Source organism: Dendropsophus ebraccatus, chromosome 2, assembly GCF_027789765.1.
Source record: "Dendropsophus ebraccatus isolate aDenEbr1 chromosome 2, aDenEbr1.pat, whole genome shotgun sequence".
NCBI lineage: Eukaryota > Metazoa > Chordata > Amphibia > Anura > Hylidae > Dendropsophus > Dendropsophus ebraccatus.
In genome coordinates this window covers 188,663,868-188,684,235 of record NC_091455.1, presented here as the reverse complement: position 1 = coordinate 188,684,235, position 20,368 = coordinate 188,663,868, and the positions used below count along the sequence as shown (strand labels likewise).

General features: G+C 42.5%; 1 protein-coding gene across 2 annotated transcripts in view; it reads left to right on the top strand.

Annotated features, from left to right (window-relative positions):
* VIPR2 (vasoactive intestinal peptide receptor 2) overlaps positions 1-20,368 on the top strand; it is a 68,445-nt gene that overhangs the window by 31,397 nt on the left and 16,680 nt on the right. For both annotated transcript variants that reach the window (XM_069958909.1, XM_069958911.1), the window contains one exon: positions 18,171-18,268. In XM_069958909.1, the coding sequence (XP_069815010.1) occupies positions 18,171-18,268 (98 nt within the window). The remainder of the gene's footprint in view (positions 1-18,170; positions 18,269-20,368) is intronic.

The window sequence follows — 20,368 nt, the reverse complement described above, 5'->3', positions numbered from 1 at the left end:
TGCCACTTCCCTGAATTTCCAAAGCTGGAAAACGAATGTTTTATGTTTGGAATTCCTAAACTCAAACATCTATTGAATCTACGACATGATTGGTGGCTACATCAAACCTTCCTTACTCAAACCTACGTGAATCTTTTATGTTTACATTATTATCTCGGCCTTCAGACACTCTTTCATGACTCTTGAATTATGGACTGTAATGTAGAGTTAAGAAGTGCAACGTTTCCCCGAGTTAGTTTATATTATAATCTTTCTCAGCCAAGGCAACTGACTTTTATACAGTGCCTTAAAGTGACAAGTGTAGCCTTGTATCTGGGCTCCCAGCCAGGATTTTTTATTTCAGTGTGTTCTGGTGTGTCCCTGATAAAACAGAAAAGAGGTCACCTTCAAAACACGGATAACACAGAGCGCCATATATTAAGCGTGCCTCCGGTAATGAGCTGCTCCATAAGCAGAAATTGTTTTATACATATGCTTGTTAGCATACCTTATAATTAGCTCTTCTTAAACATAAAATAAGTACGCATTTTATTTTATTTTTTATTTTGCATCTGATATTTTATAATTACAAAAAACGTAAATTGCGTTCCTGGGTTTCCACAGAAAGTATTTGTTTTGTAAAAGTCATTTATATCTATCCCATCCATTTATCTTTCAATATATCAATACATTCATATGACTATAATGGGGAGATTTATCAAACATGGTGTAAAGTGAAACTGGCTCAGTTGCCCCTAGCAACCAATCAGATTCCACTTTTCTTTCCTCACAGATTCTTAGGAAAATGAAAGTTGGAATCTGATTGGTTGCTAGGGGCAACTCAGCCAATTCTACTTTATACCATGTTTGATGAATCTCCCCCAGTGAGTTTATTTACTTTACCTTTTCTTCTCCTATTGGTTTCTTAATAAGCCAATCTATTTCCTATACACCTGTCTATCTATCTATCTATCTATCTATCTATCTATCTATCTATCATTTTTTGGATTTGATGCTCAAAAGCAACTTTAAGATGAACTGCCTTTCAATTTTCTATTTTCAATATATTCCTAACCTACTCTCTAAAAGGTTAATTAGAGTGTTCACCTAGCATTTTTATATTTTATATCAATTATGTTCTGGAACATTCCTCAAACAAATAAAGGGAAATTATTATTTTAATTAATGGCATATGGTTTTCCAGATGAAGTTGAAGAAAAGGGATAGAACCAGTAAAGGAACATAATAAAGAAAGTATACTTACCAGTCCCCATGCTCCCGTAGTGCCGCTCTCATCGCTTTCTGATGTGTTTTATGGCTGACTTCATAGTACGTCACTGCCCCAGCTCCTTCTGCTGCAACGTCATGGTCCTGCCGATGGATTGCCCGCTTAGCCAGTCAGTAACTGCAGCAGTGTCCCGCCTCAGTCACTGATTGGCGAGCAATCTATCAGCTGGGTAACATTGCAACAGCAGAAGCTGCAGGAGGCTGGCGGCTGTCAGAAGTCGCTAAGGCATTGCTGCAGGGGCACAGGGATGGGTAAGTATACTTATTATGTTTTTACATCATTTTTAATCTTTTCACGTACATGTATGTCTGGGGTTGCTGCATGTTATTGGAACCTTATGTACATGGACATGAATGAGTTAAGCTTTCGCCATGTGATTGTTTAACTCTGATTGACATCAGTGCGTGGTGACAGGTCCCAGCAACTAGCCAGGGAGCTATCACTACTTACCTTGGCTGGGGATCACTGAGATTGGTATGTCATTACTGGCGGACCAGTTACAGTAAGAATGACAGGAGGGGCAGCATCTGATAGCCCTCCCATCTCTGATCTCCTCCTTGTGTGGGATGAGTTAAGAGCCAGAGAGATGATAAGCACTCACACACAGTAAGCACAAACACAAACACATACACAAATTAACCCTATTCTACAATGATTGTTGCCACTGTCCAATGTTACTGTATGTAATAATTGCCCCTCATCCCTGTTGCTGTGCCTAATAGTCATCGCTGTCACCTTTTGCTGTACCTAATATTCATCCGTCCCTGTCCCCTGTTGCTGTACCTGATAGTCTCCATTACTGTACCTATTGTTCCCCTGTATCCCTGTTACTATACCTGATAGTTGTCCCTGTCACCTGTTGCTGTACCTAATGGTTATCCGTCCCTGCCCTCTGTTCCTGTACCTGATAGCCTCCATCACTGTACCTGTTGTCCTCTAAACCCCTGTTACTGTACCTGAAAGTCATCCCTGTCCCCAGTAGCTGTACCTGATTTGTGCTCTTGTTTGTTTACCTAATTGTTGTTCCTGTTAGTGTATCTGATTGTCGTTGCTGCTAGTGTATCTGATTGTTGCTGCTGTTAGTGTATGTGATCATCACTTAGGTGATGAAGTAAATCTAGGTGCCACACACAATTAGTGGTCAATCATTGTCAGACTTATGACTTGCCACTGACGCCTCCTGCAACGGAGAGTCGCACACAGAAACCACAGCTGATACTGACGCATGTAAGATATATATCCTACAAAAATGGGCTATACACCAATTTAATCACAATCTCAAAAAATCTTTATTCAATAATTCATATTTTTAAAAGTATAGATGCAGAAAAGATTAAAAATAATCCTTTACACAGGATGGCAATTCACAACAACATTAATTGAGGACAATTGAATGCAGCACAATGTAAACACAAGCCCACAGTGGGTAAAGTAGCATGACCACACAAGTCTCTATTGCACTGCCCCTACAAGGTGCTAAGAACCTCTATACTCCCTACAGATCCTAAAGTGCCCGTGCAAACTGAATCACATATACATAGAAAGGATCGAGGAATAAAAGGCTGTGATATTACCTGTACTGCTGTGGGGGGGGGGGGGGGGACTACACACAGCAGTTCTGGTAATATCATTGCCTTTTATTTCTCCATCCTTTCTGTGTATATGTGATTAAGTTTGCACGGGCACTTTAGGATCTGTAGGGAGTATAGAGGTTCTTAGCACCTTGTAGGTGCAGTGCAATAGAGACTTGTGTGGTCATGCTACTTTACCCACTGTGGGCTTATGTTTACATTGTGCTGCATTCAATTGTCCTCTATTACTTAATGTTGTTGTGAATTGCCATCCTGTGTGAAGGATTATTATAGTGCTTGAAAAGCACTATAGCACTATATTGTAATCCGTATTCTTCTTCTTCCGTTTCTTCTTCTTCTTCCAACCATTTTTCTGCGCGTAATACAGCCCGAACCGCTTTGTGCATACACTCCGTTCAAACTGCGTTTCGAAGCCCTCGGTGGTGTGTGGTGTGCTATCTATTTTTCGTTTTGATCAGATTTGTTGTTTTTAAGAAATTTACGTTTAAAGACCCCTAATTTCCCATAGAAAATAATGGCCCATTGCAAATAATGGCCACACTCTAACCGTTAACAGCCAACAGTCTCGTCAGGCAATGTATCACACCATCCACAGTCACATGTCCACTATTGGCCAATAGAAGATGTAATATATGGAAGGTCCTTAACAATTTTGTCTCACTGACATGAGTAAGGTTGTCATGGTAACCGAGCAATGATCTTTACCATTATAAGTACCTAAGTCACTCTTAAAGGGACCCAGGTCGCCCTTAAAGGAACACAAGTCGTTCTTAAAGGGACCCAAGTTGCTCTTAACAGGACAGGAGCCATGTCGCTCTTAAAGGGACCCAAGTCGTTCTTAAAGGGACCCAAGTCGCTATTAAAGGGACGGGACCCAAGTCGCTCTGAAAGGGTCCCATGTAGCTCTTAAAGGGATCCAAGTCGCTCTTAAAGGGACGGGACCCAAGTTGCTCTTAAACGGACGGGACAAATGTTGCTCTTAAAGGGACCCAAGTCACTCCAAAAGGTATGGGACCCATGTCGCTCTTAAAGAGACCCATATCGCTAGAGCGACCTGGGTCCCTTTAAGAGTGACCCGGGTCCCTTTAAGAGCGACCCGGGTCCCTTTAAGAGCGACCTGGGTCCCTTTATGAGTAACCTGGGTCCCTTTATGAGTGACCTGGGTCCCTTTATGAGCGACCTGGGTCCCTTTAAGAGCGACCTGGGTCCTTTTAAGAGCAAAATATGTCCCTTCAAGAGCGAAATATGTCCCTTTAAGAGCGACCTGGGTCCCTTTAAGAGCGAGCTGAGTCCCTTTAAGAGCGACCTGGGTCCCTTTAAGAGCGACCTGGGTCTCTTTAAGAGCAAAATATGTCCCTTTAAGAGCAAAATGGGTCCTTTTAAGAGCGACCTGGGTCCCTTTAAGAGCAAAATGGGTCCCTTTAAGAGCGAAATGGGTCCCTTTAAAAGCGACCTGCGGCCCTTTAAGAGCGAAATGGGTCCCTTTAAAAGCGACCTCGGGCCCTTTAAGAGTGACCTGGGTCCCTTTAAGAGCGATCTGAAACCCTTTAAGAGCGACCTGGGTCTCTATAAGAGTGATCTGGGTCCCTTTAAGAGCGAAATGGGTCCCGTTAAGAGCGACCTGGGTCCCTTAAAGAGCGACCTGGTTCCCTTTAAGAGCGACCTGGGTCCCTTTAAGAACGACCTGGGTCCCTTTAAGAGCGACCTGGGTCCCTTTAAGAGCAAAATGGGTCCCTTTAAGAGCTAAATGGGTCTCTTTAAGAGCGACCTGGGTCCCTTTAAGAGCCAAAGGACCCATGTCGCTCTTAAAGGGACGGGAGCCAAGTTGCTCTTAAAGGGATGGGACCCAAGTCACTCTTAAATTGACGGCACCCAGCATTAAAGTTAAAAGGAAGTCACTGGTAAACGGGCGCTCTTTTCAAGCACTATGTATTTCCCTGGAAATGCAAATCTAGTTTTTATTCTGTTCTGCATCTATACTTTAAAAAATATGAATTATTGAATAAAGATTTTTTGAGATTGTGATTACATTGGTGTATAGCCCATTTTTGTAGGATATATATGTGTATAGGCCTGGGCAGGCTAGTGGTAGCAGAGGATTATGACTCATGTAAGAGCCCAGTGACTTACTTTGCTCTCTGGCAAAATGCATTATCATCCTGAAAAATGGCTTCACCTTTTAGTCAGTCAAGGTCTGTAAGCACTTTTGTTCTTTTAACTAAAACTAATTAGCATGAATCGACTTGTGTAAGTTTGTATTTTACAAATGTTAATGTCAAGGTCATTCACTAATTGTTCCCTCAGCATTGAGCAACTCCATTACTGTTTTTCTCTAATTGATCCTGAAAAACAAATGGCATTAAACTTTCATTAGTTTTAGGTATAAATGATGAAACCAGGATGTTCAGGCACAAGGTCAGAGCCGTCGGAGTTTGCGCTAATAAAGGAGAAAGGCAACAGGCCAGTACAGAAAGAGAGTACTCAGTCATGGTCACGGGTCAGGGCAGGCAGTGGACAGAGGAATGATCAAATAAAAATCTGAAATCCTGAAATCTTGCAGTTTTTATTCTCACTACTAGGTCTAAACCTAAGCTGAGACTTACTGTTTCCTGTGATGATAAAGAGGAGGCTGCTGTAAAGTGATCTGTACAGCATTACAGTGACATATGATACCGATAGATAGATAGATAGATAGATAGATAGATAGATAGATAGATAGATAGATAGATAGATAGATAGATAGATAGATAGATAGATAGATAGATAGATAGAATAAGACAATAACAGCTCCCCGGTGAACATTGGTCACAGAGTATGCTCAGTAATGTTTCACATTCATCTAAACTGTGTATTGTCTATGTTCATGAGGTTAAAGACACCATATCTATCTATTTATCTATCTATCTATCTATCTATCTATCTATCTATCTATCTGTCTATTAATCTCTCCTGGATGTATCTATCTATCTGTCTATCTCCTATCTATCTATCTATCTATCGATCTATCTCCTATCTCCTATCTATCTATCTATCTCCTATCTATCTATCTCCTATCTATCTATCTCCTATCTATCTATCTATCTATCTATCTATCTATCTATCTATCTATCTATCTATCTATCTTTCTATCTATCTCTATCTATAACATGTCAGTCTATGGATCTAAAGCATAAATATGTTGCAAGACATGAGTAAGCATCAGGGGAATTATCAGTTTATTTTAAACTCTAGCAAAGAAAAAAATAAGATGCTGTTGCTTTTATATTATTTTCTACAGTGATGAAATACAAGAATGTGTCAAGATGTGTATATCCCTCTGCCTGCTCATATATAATGACAACATTTCTGTGTAGAGGAACATGCTGTTCTTTTACTACCGTCTGTTTACTAGACTTGTAAACTGAGAAACTCATCCCCTGTTAAAAAAAAAAAAAAAAAAAGTTTGTCACCCACATCCACTTTCTCTCTCTCTGTTGGGCATATGTGACTATAGTATAGAGTATGACAGGACAAGCCCGAGAGAAAGAAAGGGTGGGTTTTAAATAAAAATAAATATATACCTAAAAATATTTTAAACATTTCAAAAAAACATTTTTTTTTAATAAAGGGTAAAAAAAACTTTACTGTAACTATTCTGTATAGGTTGGTAGATGTTGTAAAACCAATGGTGGAGAAGTGGTGTTTGGCACCCACTGCATACATATCTTTAGGGGCTTTCAGCGACTCCCTGCTGTGTAATCCTTTGTTCTCTGCTCTCTGCTGCCGACTAATATCCCTCCTTCCTCTTCCTCCCCTCCCCTCTCCATAAAACAGACAGAGTCCGACTGATGTAAAAGAGTTGAGATTTCCTGATAATGAGCAGTGAATGAGAGAGAGAGGAGAGAGGGGGGGACCGGGGGAAAGTCTTTTTGAATGCAGATAATGGCATATTTGCCTTATAAACCCAATTGCAAAGTGTCTTAAAATTGCCTGGATTATTGATTTCTGCAAAAAAAAAAAAAAATGAAACGACTGACACTTTAACCCCTTGCCGCAAAATTACGTTTGGGGAACGCCATGTAAAACAAGTAGTTCCCGCAACATGATGTTCCCCAAACGTCATGCTTTCCCTGCCTCCCCCCGCTGTCCCTGACGGTGATCGGGCAGCGGGAGGAGGCTATGTCACATAGCATCCTCCCGCTGCATCTGCCCGGAGGGGAGCCGCGCTCCCCGTGGGCAGTTAACCCCATAAACGCCGCGGTCAATGCGACCGCAGCGTCTATGGGGGAGATTTGAGTTCCCCCGCCGATTGGGCGGCGGGAGGAGGCTGCAGAACGTTGCCTCCTCCCGCCGCCACATCTGATGTGTCCCCTGGCCCCCCCCCCTCGTCCTTCGAAACCGGCGGATCGCCGATATTACCGTTATAGCGGCGATCCACCGGTAACGGGTATTACCAGCGCCGTCGATCGCTTTCATCTCCCCCCACCGTGAATCCACGGTGGGGGAAATGAAAATGTATAAATCAGACCCCAGATCAGCCTCCCTAGTGGGCGATCACTAACCCTCCCCTCCCCGGGCGGCCATCACATCCAAGATGGCCGCCCCCATCCCTGCGAACAAACGATGTTTGTTCGCAGGGATGGAAATGAATAAATGATCAAAGCCCCATGCTCTCCGCCACCGGAGGTAGCGGAGAGCATGGGGCAGTGATCGGGGACCCCCCGTGTGGTCCCGGAGCAGGTGATCGGCGGTATATACTATATACCGCTGATCGCCTGTTCCCAGTGCAAAAAAGCACTTTTTATCCCCTGTCACCATAAATCATTGGTGACAGGGGATAAAAAGTTTTAGTGTGTCGCCCCCCAAGTCGCCCCCCACCCCCCCCCTGTCACCCCCGTCCCCCAGTCACCCCACCCCCCCTTCCCCATATACGTTACCTGATCCTGGAGCTCCTTCCTCTTCGGTGTCCTGGCTGGTTATGAAGTGCGCATGCGCTTCACAACCAGCCAGCTCTGAAAATTTAAAGTTACAGAGACCAATTTGGTCTCTGTCACTGAACTATGATTACTGTGATAGAAAATATCACAGTAATCATAGTAATACAGTGAAAATGAATGTATAAAGTACAAAAAGTGAAAAACATACAAAAAAATAAAACACACACTTTTTATTATAGTAATAATTGCAGTTTACTCCCAAATTACCCCTAACCACCGCACGTCGCCTCTAACCACCGCACGTCGCCCCTAACCACCGCACGTCGCCCCTAACCACCGCACGTCGCCTCTAACCACCGCACGTCGCCCCTAACCACCGCACGTCGCCCCTAACCACCGCACGTTGTCCCTAACCACCGCACGTTGTCCCTAACCACCGCACGTTGTCCCTAACCACCGCACATCGCCTCTAACCACCGCACGTCGCCCCTAACCACCGCACGTCGCCCCTAACCACCGCACGTTGCCCCTAACCCCCGCACGTTGCCCCTAACCACCGCACGTTGCCTCTAACCACCGCACGTTGCCTATAACCACCGCACGTTGCCTGTAACCACCACATGTTGACCGTAACCACCCCGAATTGCCAGTGACCCCCTCCAGATGGTGCGTAATCAACCCCGATTGCCCGTAACCCCCCAGATTGCACGTAACCACCGCACGTTGCTTCTGACCACCGCACGTTGCCTCTGAACACCGCACGTTGCCTCTGACCACCACACGTTGCCTATAACCACCGCACGTTGCCTATAACCACCGCACGTTGCCTCTAACCACCCCAAATTGCCAGTGATCCTCTCCAGATTTCCCGTAACCACGCCAGATTGCCTGTAACGACCCCAAATTACAGGTACCCATCCCAGATTACCTATAAGCACTTCAGTTTATCTGTAACCACCCCACGTTGCCCGTTACCACCCCACGTTGCCCATTACCACCCCACGTTGCCCGTAACCACCCCACGTTGCCCGTAACCACCCCAGATTGTCTGTAACCACCGCAGGTTGCCCATAACCACCGCAGGTTGCCCATAACCACACCAGGTTGCCCGTGACCACACCAGGTTGCCCGTGACCCCCCCAGGTTGCCCGTGACCACCCCAGGTTGCCCGTGACCACCCCACATTACCTGTAATCTCATTTTTTATTGTATTTTAGTAACTGCGCTATTCTAATAACTATTTCTAGCTGCGGTTTTGCTCCAGCAAATTGGCGCTCCCTTCCTTCTGAGCCCTGCTGTGTGCCCATACTGTGGTTTATGCCCACATATGGGGTACCGTTTTACTCAGAAGAAGCTGCGTTACAGATTTTGGGGTACGTTTTTTCTCCCATTCCTCGTGAAATTAAGAAATTTTTAACTAAACAAACATATAATTGGAAAAATTCCAGTTTTTCATTTTTACTGTCTTATTTTGAATACTTTCCTCTAATACCTGTGGGGTCAAACCGCTCACTGCACCCCAAGATGAATTCTTTCAGGGGTGTACTTTCCTAAATGGGGTGACCTTTGGGGGAGTTCTATTCTGCTGACACTACAGGGGCACTGCAAACGCACCTGGCGCTCAGAAACTTCTTCGGAAAAATCTGCACTGAAAATGCTAATTGGCGCTCCTTCCCTTCTGAGCCCGGCTGTGTGCCCATACAGTGGTTTATGCCCACATATGGGGTACCGTTCTACTCAGGAGAACCTGCGTTACAGATTTGGGCATGCAGCTTCTCCCCTGTTCCTAGTGAAATTGAGAAATTTCAAACTAAACGAATATATTATTGGAAAAATTCTAGTTTTTAAATTTTACTGTCTTATTTTGAATACTTTCCTCTAATACCTGTGGGGTCAAAATGGTCACCACACCCCAAGATGAATTCTTTGAGGGGTGTACTTTCAAAAATGGGGTGACTTTTGGGGGGGTTCTATTCTGCTGACACTACAGGGGCGCTGCAAACGCACCTGGCGCTCAGAAACTTCTTCGTAAAAATCTGCACTGAAAATGCTTATTGGCGCTCCTTCCCTTCTGACCCCGGCTGGGTGCCCATACAGTGGTTTATGCCCACATATGGGGTACAGTTCTACTCAGGAGAACCTGCGTTACAGATTTGGGCATGCAGCTTCTCCCCTGTTCCTAGTGAAATTGAGAAATTTCAAACTAAACGAACATATTATTGGAAAAATTCTAGTTTTTCAATTTTACTGTCTTATTTTGAATACTTTCCTCTAATACCTGTGGGGTCAAAATGGTCACCACACCCCAAGATGAATTCTTTGAGGGGTGTACTTTCCAAAATGGGGTGACTTTTGGGGGGGGGTTCTCTTCTGCGGACACTACAGGGGCACTGCAAACGCACCTGGCGCTCAGAAACTACTTCAGCAAAATCTGAACTGAAAATGCTAATTGGCGCTCCCTTCCTTCTGAGCCCTCCTGTGTGGCCATACAGTGGTTTATGCCCACATATGGGGTACCGTTGTACTCAGGAGAACCTGCGTTACAAATTTTGGGGTGCAGATTCTCTCATGTTCCTTGTGAAATTGAGAAATTTCAAACTAAACGAACATATTATTGGAAAAATTCAAGTATTTTGAATACTTTCCTCTAATACCTGTGGGGTCAAAATGGTCACCACACCCCAAGATGAATTCTTTGAGGGGTGTACTTTCCAAAATGGGGTGACTTTTGGGGGGTTTCTCTTCTGCGGACACTACAGGGGCTCTGCAAACGGACCTGGCGCTCAGAAACTTCTTCAGCAAAATCTGCATTGAAAAAGCTAATTGGCGCTCCTTTTCTTCTGAGCCCCGCTGTGTGCCCATACAGTGTTTTATGCCCACATATGGGGTACCGTTGTATTCAGGGGAACCTTCTTTACAAATTTTGGGGTACTTTTTTTCTCTTGTTCCTCGTGAAATTGAGAAATTTCAAACTAAACAAACATATTGTTGGAAAAATTTGTGTTTTTCATTTTTACTGTCTAATTTTGAATACTTTCCTCTAATGCATGTGGGGTCAAAATGCTCATCCTACCCAAAGATGAATCCTTTGAGGGGTGTACTTTCGAAAATGGGGTGACTTTTGGGGGGATTCTATTCTGCGGACACTACAGGGGCTCTGCAAATGCACCTGGCGCTCAGAAACTTCTTCAGCAAAATCTGCATTAAAAAAGCTAATTGGTGCTCCTTCCCTTCTGAGCCCGGCTGTGTGCCCATACAGTGGTTTACGCCCACATCTGGGGTACCGTTGTATTCAGGAGAACCTGCGTTACAAAATTTGGCATGCTTTTTTTCTCATGTTCCTTTTGAAAATGAGAAACTTTAATCTAAACGTATATATTATTTGAAAATTTAAATTTTCGATTTTTTTACGGCCTAATTGTGAATAATTTCCTCCAGCCCCTGTAGGGTTAAAATGCTCATTATACCCCTAGATTAATTCTTTAAGGTATCTAGTTTCCAAAATGGGGTCACTTATGGGGATTTCCAGTATACAAGCCTTCTAAATCCATTTAAAAAAAGAACTGGTCCCTAAAAAAAATCAGTTTTGGAAATTTTCACAAAATGTGATAATTTGCTAATAAATTTCTAAGCCCCGTAACACCCTAAAAAAGTAAAATATGTTTCCCAAATTATGCCAGAATAAAGAGGACATATTGGTAATGTGATTTAGTAACTAATTTATGTGCTGTGACTTCCTTTTTTAGAAGCAGAGAATTTCAGAAGTTCATAAAATGCAAAATTTTCAAATTTTTCATGATATTTTGATGTTTTTCACAAAAAATACACAAAGTAGTGACCAAATTTTGCTACTAATATAAAGTGTCATATGTGACGAAAAAACAATCTCAGAATCGCTAGCATATGTTAAAGCATCACTGAGCTATAAGCGCATAAAGTGAGACAGGTCAGATTTTGAAAAATGAGCCTGGTCATTAAGGCCAAAACAGGCTTTAGAGGCAAGGGGTTAAGCTGCAGGATCTGAACATTACTTTTAGAGCTCAAGTGTATAATAAGTGCAGATTAAATGCTCCATACACTCCATGTATATTCTCCCCTTCGCTTGTGCTATTACTTGTACTGAGCACTTAGTCCCCATTTCATACTGGTAACGTAAATCCTAATTTAATGAAAATGATTTATAATGGAGCAATATACTTTAGCAGAGAGAAGTTAATGACTTTATTCTTGATCACATTAATTCTATGAAGCAGTGAAGAACCGTGATGATGAATCAGGCAGAGAACTGCTACAGGGATATCTCTTCCTCTTCTCCGCTGAAAAGTGAATGGTAGAACAAGACATTAGGATTACAGATTAGGTAACTGAAATCCCAATCTTGTCTGTTATAAATTACTTAAGTGTCCTAATTAGTTATGGCATTGGGTTTTATTATGTATAGAATGAGTTATTTGAAAGGTTTAAATGTGGTTTTAGAGTAACATACCGTAATACAATTAGTATGTAGTGGTGTTGAAGGGTTATGGAATATGTTTAATTTTATTGTGATTCATGATCTGTGACTTGTTAAAGGAGAAGTCCGGCCGGGAACTAGTCTGGTTCATACATGGACGTCATCAGGAGGAGGGCTACTGATGACGTCCATGTGTGGACGAAACTAGTGAATTTAGTGAGCACCTACTTACATTTTAACCTTTAGGGTGCGTTCAGACTACGGAACTCACACAGATAAATTCCCCTGGATTCCATAGCTCGTACCCACTTACGGCCGCGCACCATTCTATGGGCCGGCCGATTCCGCTATCCGCCGAAAGAATTGACGTGTCAATTCTATCGGTGGAATCCGCCTGTGCATAGAACGGTGTCTATGGCACGGGCGGAGAGGCCGTGAGCGCGTACAGGCAACGGAATCCGCCGGAATTTATTAACGCGAATTCCGTAGTCTGAACGCACGAGAGACGACGAGGCGCCATGCTTGTTTAATTATCACACTAAGTAGTGAACACAAAAAATGCTAAATAAAAGTGTACGGCAATCTTTCCGCAGTCTCTCTTCTATGAGCAATGGGCATGTAGTCCCATAAATGCATCTCTGTCATTCTGAGAATGTACTGAAATAAATATGGAAATTCCGAGCTAATAATAACAGGACTGATTACTGTTCAGTTTGAAAGCTGAAATCTCACCAGAAAGAAAGCAGTTTCCTGGTCTATAAATAAGAGGATCAGGTATCCTACCAACTATGTCTTTCCATTTCTCTTACATTCCTTGTTAGACTAAAAGGCATCATGCATATGGCCCTATTATGACCCTGTGCAACCTCTGAACTGTTTAGGGCTATAATACAATACCAATAATAGTGTAGGGGACAATAGTGTTACCTTCCGATTTAGGGCCGTAACTAGAAATGGCTGGACCCCGTAGCAAACCTTTGATTGACCCCCCCAGACTGACAACTAAGCCGTCAATTGTAGTCATACACTGCAAGCATTTGACAGCCACCTGGAGCTGCAAATGATGGCGACTCAGGGGGCCCAGTATATGACATGAGTGGGACACTGGGCCCAGTGTTGGACTGGGGTATCTGGAGCCCACCAGAGGAAATGATCCTGGGGGCCCACCAATGAAGAACCAGTCAGAAACAACAAGTCAGTCAGTGTTAGTGCAAGTTCTAAAGCTGGGGGTCCTCTGGTGGGCCCCTTGATGCGGCGGGCCCTGTAGCAGCTGCTATGGCTGCTAAGGTGGTAGTTATGCCTCTGTTATAATTCCATGCTCCATCAGATGTCCTAATACATAGATATGTTCCTCCAGAGACATTGCTTTTAGTACAATATAATATAACAACATAATGTTATGCAAGGCAGTGGCCTAGCTACCATGAAGGCAGACCATGCAATTGCTACGGGGCCTGTGTGGCAGTTGCCACTCAAGCGAGCCACCCCAGCAAAACGTGGTCTGCCTCCATGGTAGTACCCAGCACCCACTGCAAGGCTCTCTTGTGACCCGGCACAGTCCCTCTACGCCACATTGGGGATTTGGTAGAATGGAACACTACAGGACTGAGCAGGGTCATGTGAATCTGGGGGGATGGGCCCATCCATGATTCATGGGGCCCCGTACAGTTTCTTTTTATGGGGCCCCATGAACCCTAGCTACACACCTAATGCTTAGGTATCTTACCAAAGCATACAAGGAAAACAATGATCCAGCACTTACGAAGAACGTTGCCTTTATTTTTCATTGCAAATCAAGCATGTGATACACCATAGTGCAGGGACCCCACAGGATTCAGACGCGTTTCAAGCGCATGCGCACTCTTGTTCACTGATAATCCCACCCCACTGCATTCCTTCCTAAATACCTTACAGCCAGGTGATTTAAATAACAGAGGGAGTGAATAAATGAACATATGGTGTGCTGTTGGTGTAGCCACCACTCTCAGCACTTCCATTTACAAAATACATATGTACAAAAGTAAACAGTAAAAACATTTTCGGATAAACAGACAGCCGAGTAAGAGATGGACATAATGGTAATAGATGATAGATCTACATATTCTTAGGATACCAGTAGATGTATACATGGATGTATACAATAGATGTATACATGTATAAATCCTAAGCAGTTCCAAAACATACCTGTTATATACTAATAAATAAATGTTATAATTAGATATGTATGGACAGTGGAAAATACACACCAACTGACTATGGAATCACCATATAGAAAAGACGCTGTGCATTGCATAAGTGTGAACAAGGGGCATATTCACAAACATAACGTGATTGAGATTACACCTAAAAACACATAACTAACAAAAATGATAAATGTATGTGTGTGTATCCGAGGGAAACTAGAAGGCAGCAACTGATGATATAAATAAAATTAATAATGGAATAATAACTCCCGACGTATATTCATGCCCTCAGGGGCACGTGTGCCCAACATAAATTGCCAAAAAGCTTCCCGGTCTCGCAATCGTTTGTGTATATCACCCCCTCTTGCCAAAGGCATGATTTTTTCAATGCCATAAATTACCAAAGCACAGAGTGTATGAAAAAACATCACAGACGTGACCATTGGATTCAACTTCAACACTTTATCATAAAGATATTAAAGGGAATGTGTCATTAGAAATAACTTATTGTTTAATTAAAATTTTGATGTTAAATATGCACTAAAAATAACTTTTGACAGAGAACCTAGGCACCCTTAGCGACATGGAGCATGGAAGTATAGTAAGGAATACCCATGTTCTGTTAGAAAAGTGATCAAAAAACATTTTAAGGGAAAATAATATTACTAATATAATCTTAACTACCCTTCGATTACACAGTTAATTCTTGTGTTTGGTCGCTTTCTGCTGTGCGACAACACAATTACAGCGACTATTTATGTGCTGAGGACACTTGGATGGAAGGGGCAAAATGTCCTCGGTAATGGCAGGCACACATATGTTACCGCTCCAGAGTAAAGTCTATATAATGAGAAAGGGATCTCAGCTCTTACGCGGACATAATTATAATGTAGCCAAGTAGTGTTAATTAAATGTTAATTACATGGAGCTGTGCATGCATATTGTCACCTAGGTGTGGATAATTATGTGACAAACCATTCATTATAATCCCATGACAGGCTACGTGTTGATAATAAAAAGGATTTTTAACTCCATAACATCTGCTGAATTATTAAAATAACTTATCGGCATTAAAATGTCAATAAAACGGCTTTTATGGTGTCTGCTGTATGTAAATATGTAGACCACGTGTGCATAAGAATGGCTATAGCTATAAGGGCTGAGGAACAGTCAGTTCTGGAGAGAAGGTCAACCCCGGAAAAGGTTTAGGTTGGATTTTTCTAGACTCAAATTCGAGATGCCAAAACTGCACTGCAATCATCGAGTAGGCGGAGCTTGCAGCAAACTGAGTGTGGCTTTATGGCAGGGGTGTGGCCACCCAAATTTACAACACTGGAAATGGAAATCTGAACCAGCTTTAAGCATGCGCCTCTTGATACATCTTGTGGGAGTTTACTAATAATACTCTGTGTTCCGTCCAAAATCATGGACCATGCACTTGTGAAGAAACTATGGAGCATGGACCACATTCTAGACCATATATTGGCAGGTCATATTTTTTGCTTGTCCAGGCTTCAGACAAATGGCCATCCACAATAATTTGCATTGGCCCATAAACTTTATTGGCCCTTTACTGTCCGTAAGACTGTAAAGTAAATTTGCAGAGTCCAAATTAGTAATGTGTTTAAGGAGCCCTATTCTTTTCATACACTTTAGCTGCTTCAGCCAAAGCTAAATACATTAGATTAACTTTAAGGCTAGATTCACACGTTCAGTGTTTTTCCCCGTCTATGATTGTGGTCCGGCAGCAACCTCCGTGATCCGTGCAAAACAGTCCGTTTTGCATCCGTTTTGCATCCGTTTTGTATCCGTGTCCGTTTTTTTCATGGATCTGTGTTAAAGCATTTTAAATTATATTGATTGCATCACATCCGTGTTTTTCACGGATGAACACGTATGCCACATCCGTGTACATCTGTGAAAAACACAGATCTCATTGATTTCTATGGGGAATCCTTTCCGTGCATCCGTTCCGAGTAATGACATGTCCTATTTTTTAACGGAACGGATCACGGATCCGTGAAATCACGGAACATCTGAATAGCCCAATAGAAAGCAGTGGGCTGTAAAATTGTCCGTGCGCATGGATCTGTGAGCACGGACAACTTCCCGAAACGTGTGAATGCAGCCTTAGTGTTAGGCCATGTTCACATGGCGTAAGAGACCGGCCGTTACATGACCCGGCCGGGTCACGGAGCGGCCGGTCTCTGAAAAGATCATCCCGGCCAGATGATCCTTTCGGCCACAGTGTTCTGATGTGGGCGCATCCGTGCGCGCCCGCATCAGAACTCCTCATTGCACACTATGAAGCAAGCGGCCAGAGCCACTCGCTTCATAGTGTGCACTGACATGGTTTTCTACGGCCACTATTCACTGAATTGCGGCCGCAGAAAAACGACATGTCAGTTGTTTGCGGTGCTGTGAGGGATCCTGGCCAGAGCGTATACCATGTGTATACGGTTCGCCCGAGATCCCATACAAAACTAAGCAACGTATCTTTTTGTAAAAAGTACGGCCGTTGTTGCCGATTGCAACAACGGATGTACTTTTACGAAAAGATATGTTTTGTGAACATAGCCCTAGAGATAACAGCAAGAAAATGTTATACAGCAGCAAAGATAATAGACAGGGGAGAGAAACCCTGGAGTTTGTAGAAGTAAGCAACATTTTAATAAAGACTCACAAAGAAAATGTTTTGGCTCCATATGCATACAAAACAAGAAAATAAACCATAATTGCTTGTTTAAAGTGTCCATACCGTTAAAGGGATTCTCTGATTAAGACTTACTTGTCCTCTATACCCAGGATAGGGGACAGGACACGTAAGAGGTTGCGGGGGGTCTAACCTCTGTACCCTGGTGTTCTCTAAATCAGCCCCTGGCTCCTTAGTTTTGAATAGAGCCGGAGGTTCTGTGTGATATAATATTTTATCAAGGACCATATATAATGGTGCAGTGTGTATGATAGTAGTTTCATTGTTGTCGTTCCATATACTCTTGTATATTATTATAGTTTTCATTACTTTTTGGGAGGAAAAGAGCCCCTGGCTGTAGTTAGTTGTAGTTTTTATGTGTGGATATATCTTTAGTGGTGTGATTAGATTTTTATGTCCTGTTGCTTGCTATCTTTTTGTGCAGATAATGGAATGATCAGTCACTCACACCATTCCCTGTCCTCAGTAGGGTCCTTAGTAGAATCTTGGATACACGCATACTATAAACAGTTTCATAGGAAGCCAATTAAACTAACAGTATGTTTTACAGAACATTGGTACAAATCTTCAATGTGTTATTCACGTTAATATCTTGTTTTCTTCTTATAGCGCTATCGTGATGCTTAGGGGCTTCTAATTCAGTAAAGTAGCAGAAGTGATAAAACAGTTATACATAAGTAAGAGGGCCCTGCCAAGAAGTTTCGCCAGCTATTAGAATGGCTTTCTATGTTGTTATTTCAATGACTTATAGTGGTTTGATGGAATACAAAAAGTTCTGAACCTATAATAAAAATAAATAAATAAAAAAGAGGAAAATCTTTGCATTTCCAAACAAAACATTAGTTTTATGTGAAATATATATATATATATATATATATATATATATATATATATATATATAAATATATATATATATATATTATTATTTTTTTTTTTTTTTTTTTTAAATCGATAGTTAACCAAGTATTCCCATTGTATATTAGTGATGTTAGTTTGTGTGTAAATTTTGGATTACTGTTACTAAATGTATTTTCTTCTCTTCCCAGCTGTCTTTCTATGTAATAGTGAAGGCAATCTACACACTCGGGCACAGTGCCTCTCTGATAGCTCTCACAATTGGGAGTGCAATTCTTTGTTTATTTCGGTAAGTACCCAAAATCACGGCATTGGCAGTGGCACAGTAGCTTCATGATTGGTAAGTGTCCCTGTACACGGTTCTTAACTTCACTTCTGGTAAACCCCAAGGTTGTGTCTGCAAAGTAGTCAGTGACTGGCGGAGTGAGTTAGTAGAAATACTAAACGGACATGCTTCTAGCTGGGGAGGATTCCACCGAGGGCACATGGGCAGTTTCTTCCAGGACGGGATCCATCTTTTCCGAGGGTGCGGAGCAGACTTCAAAGCTCACAGCCTGATGAGCAGAATACAGATAGGAACAAAGCGATTTGTTCTTAGGGGCCTAGTTCACGGAGCGATAATCGGCCAAATTAGAGCGATAATCAGCCGAATCGGCCCGATTCGGCCGATTAACGCTCCGTGGAATAGAGAGAACGATCAGCCGATGATCGTGTCATCGGCTGATTGTTCATTTAGGTTCAGACCTAACAGTCCAGACAGCCCCGCTCTGAAGCTGCTGCGGCGCGGGACCGGAAGGAAGAAGGAGAAGACCTGCAGCCCGGACAGGTAATGTATGAAACAAGGGCTGCAAGGACATCGGTAACAATGTCCCTGCAGCCCTCGCTTAACGATATCGGGGCCGTGGGATAGGCCCAGTAAACGAGCGCTGATCTAGCAGATCCGCGCTCTTTTACATCATTGATCGGGCCCTGCTCGGCCCATGGAATAGGACCCTTACTGTAGATTCCCTCATCTCTAATTCCAGCCTAATATATGATTTGTCACAACAATTACTGCAAATAAAACCCTCTAGCGTACACCTCTTCTTCGGCACATACATGTATTTCTGCTATGGAACGGTTGCGGACCTTTATACAACAAACCTGCCGAGTCTGAATCAATCTTAATAGATGACTGTAAATAACTATAACAACATAAAGCAATACAGTAATTTCTGTAAATTGCACAGAAAAGCAGCACCCTCCCGTATCAGTGTAATCTCCTGCATGTGCTATTATGGGCATGCTGGTAGCTGTTATGCAATAACTATTCTTATGTGGAAAATGTTAGTGTTTTGAATGATCTTTTATGTCCTTCAAGGTTGAGAAGAGACAGACATGCTGCGAGGTAATAACCTTAGGCGAGTCAACAATTAAATATTTTACACCATCTGAGCAGCAAAATGAGTGGCTGAGCTCCGGAGAACTTTCCACGTTGTTTTCCAAATGACCGACTTCTTTTCCTAAAATATAGACGGCCGTTATAGTTTATAGCAATAAATTCTGGTTATTGTATTGTTGAAGATCTGGCACAGTGGATTCATGTATATTCTTTTTTAGTTTCAGTGGTATTGACGGTCTCCAGATCTAAATGTATACAGTATATGGCCGGGTTCACACTACCTGAAACACAGGCTGTTCTGTAACCCATCTGGGTTACAGAACGGCCGTTGTTAGTGAAGATCATCCCAGCCGGTATTGCAGTAGGGGCCAGATGATCTTCATTTCTGTTGAATTCCGATGCGGGCACACCCGTGTGCGCCCGCATCCCAATTCACCATTGCACACAATGGAGAGTGCGGCTGGCCGCACTTTCTATTGTGTGAACTGACATGTTATGTGCGACCGCTATTCAATGAATAGCAACCGCGAAAACTGACATGTCAGTTTTTCATGCGGCCGGTTGGATACTGTGTGTATACGCTCTAGCTGGGATTCCATTCATTCAAATACAAGGTATGTTTTGCATAAATCATGGCCGTTGTTGCAAATTGCAACAAAGGCCGTGATTTATGCAAAACATACGTTGTGTGAACATTGCCTAATTTATTGCAAATACCCCCCAAAAACAGGATTATATGACTTACATTTTTATTATAGGTTTTGGACACTTTAGTGCGTTCATAGACAAGGGGTGTGGCTTAGCAGAAAGTGGGTGTGGCTTTATCCTTTGTCGTGTGTGACTCTATACGCCACAAAAATGGGGCAAATTTCTGGCATAACAATTTGGATTAATGTAAGCCAACTAATAGTTCCTCTAAACTTAGACTAGACATGATAGTCCCTATGATAAATGCATTCTTAGATTGTTTAGTCTAAATTTGCTAAGAATTAGACAGTTTAGTAAATC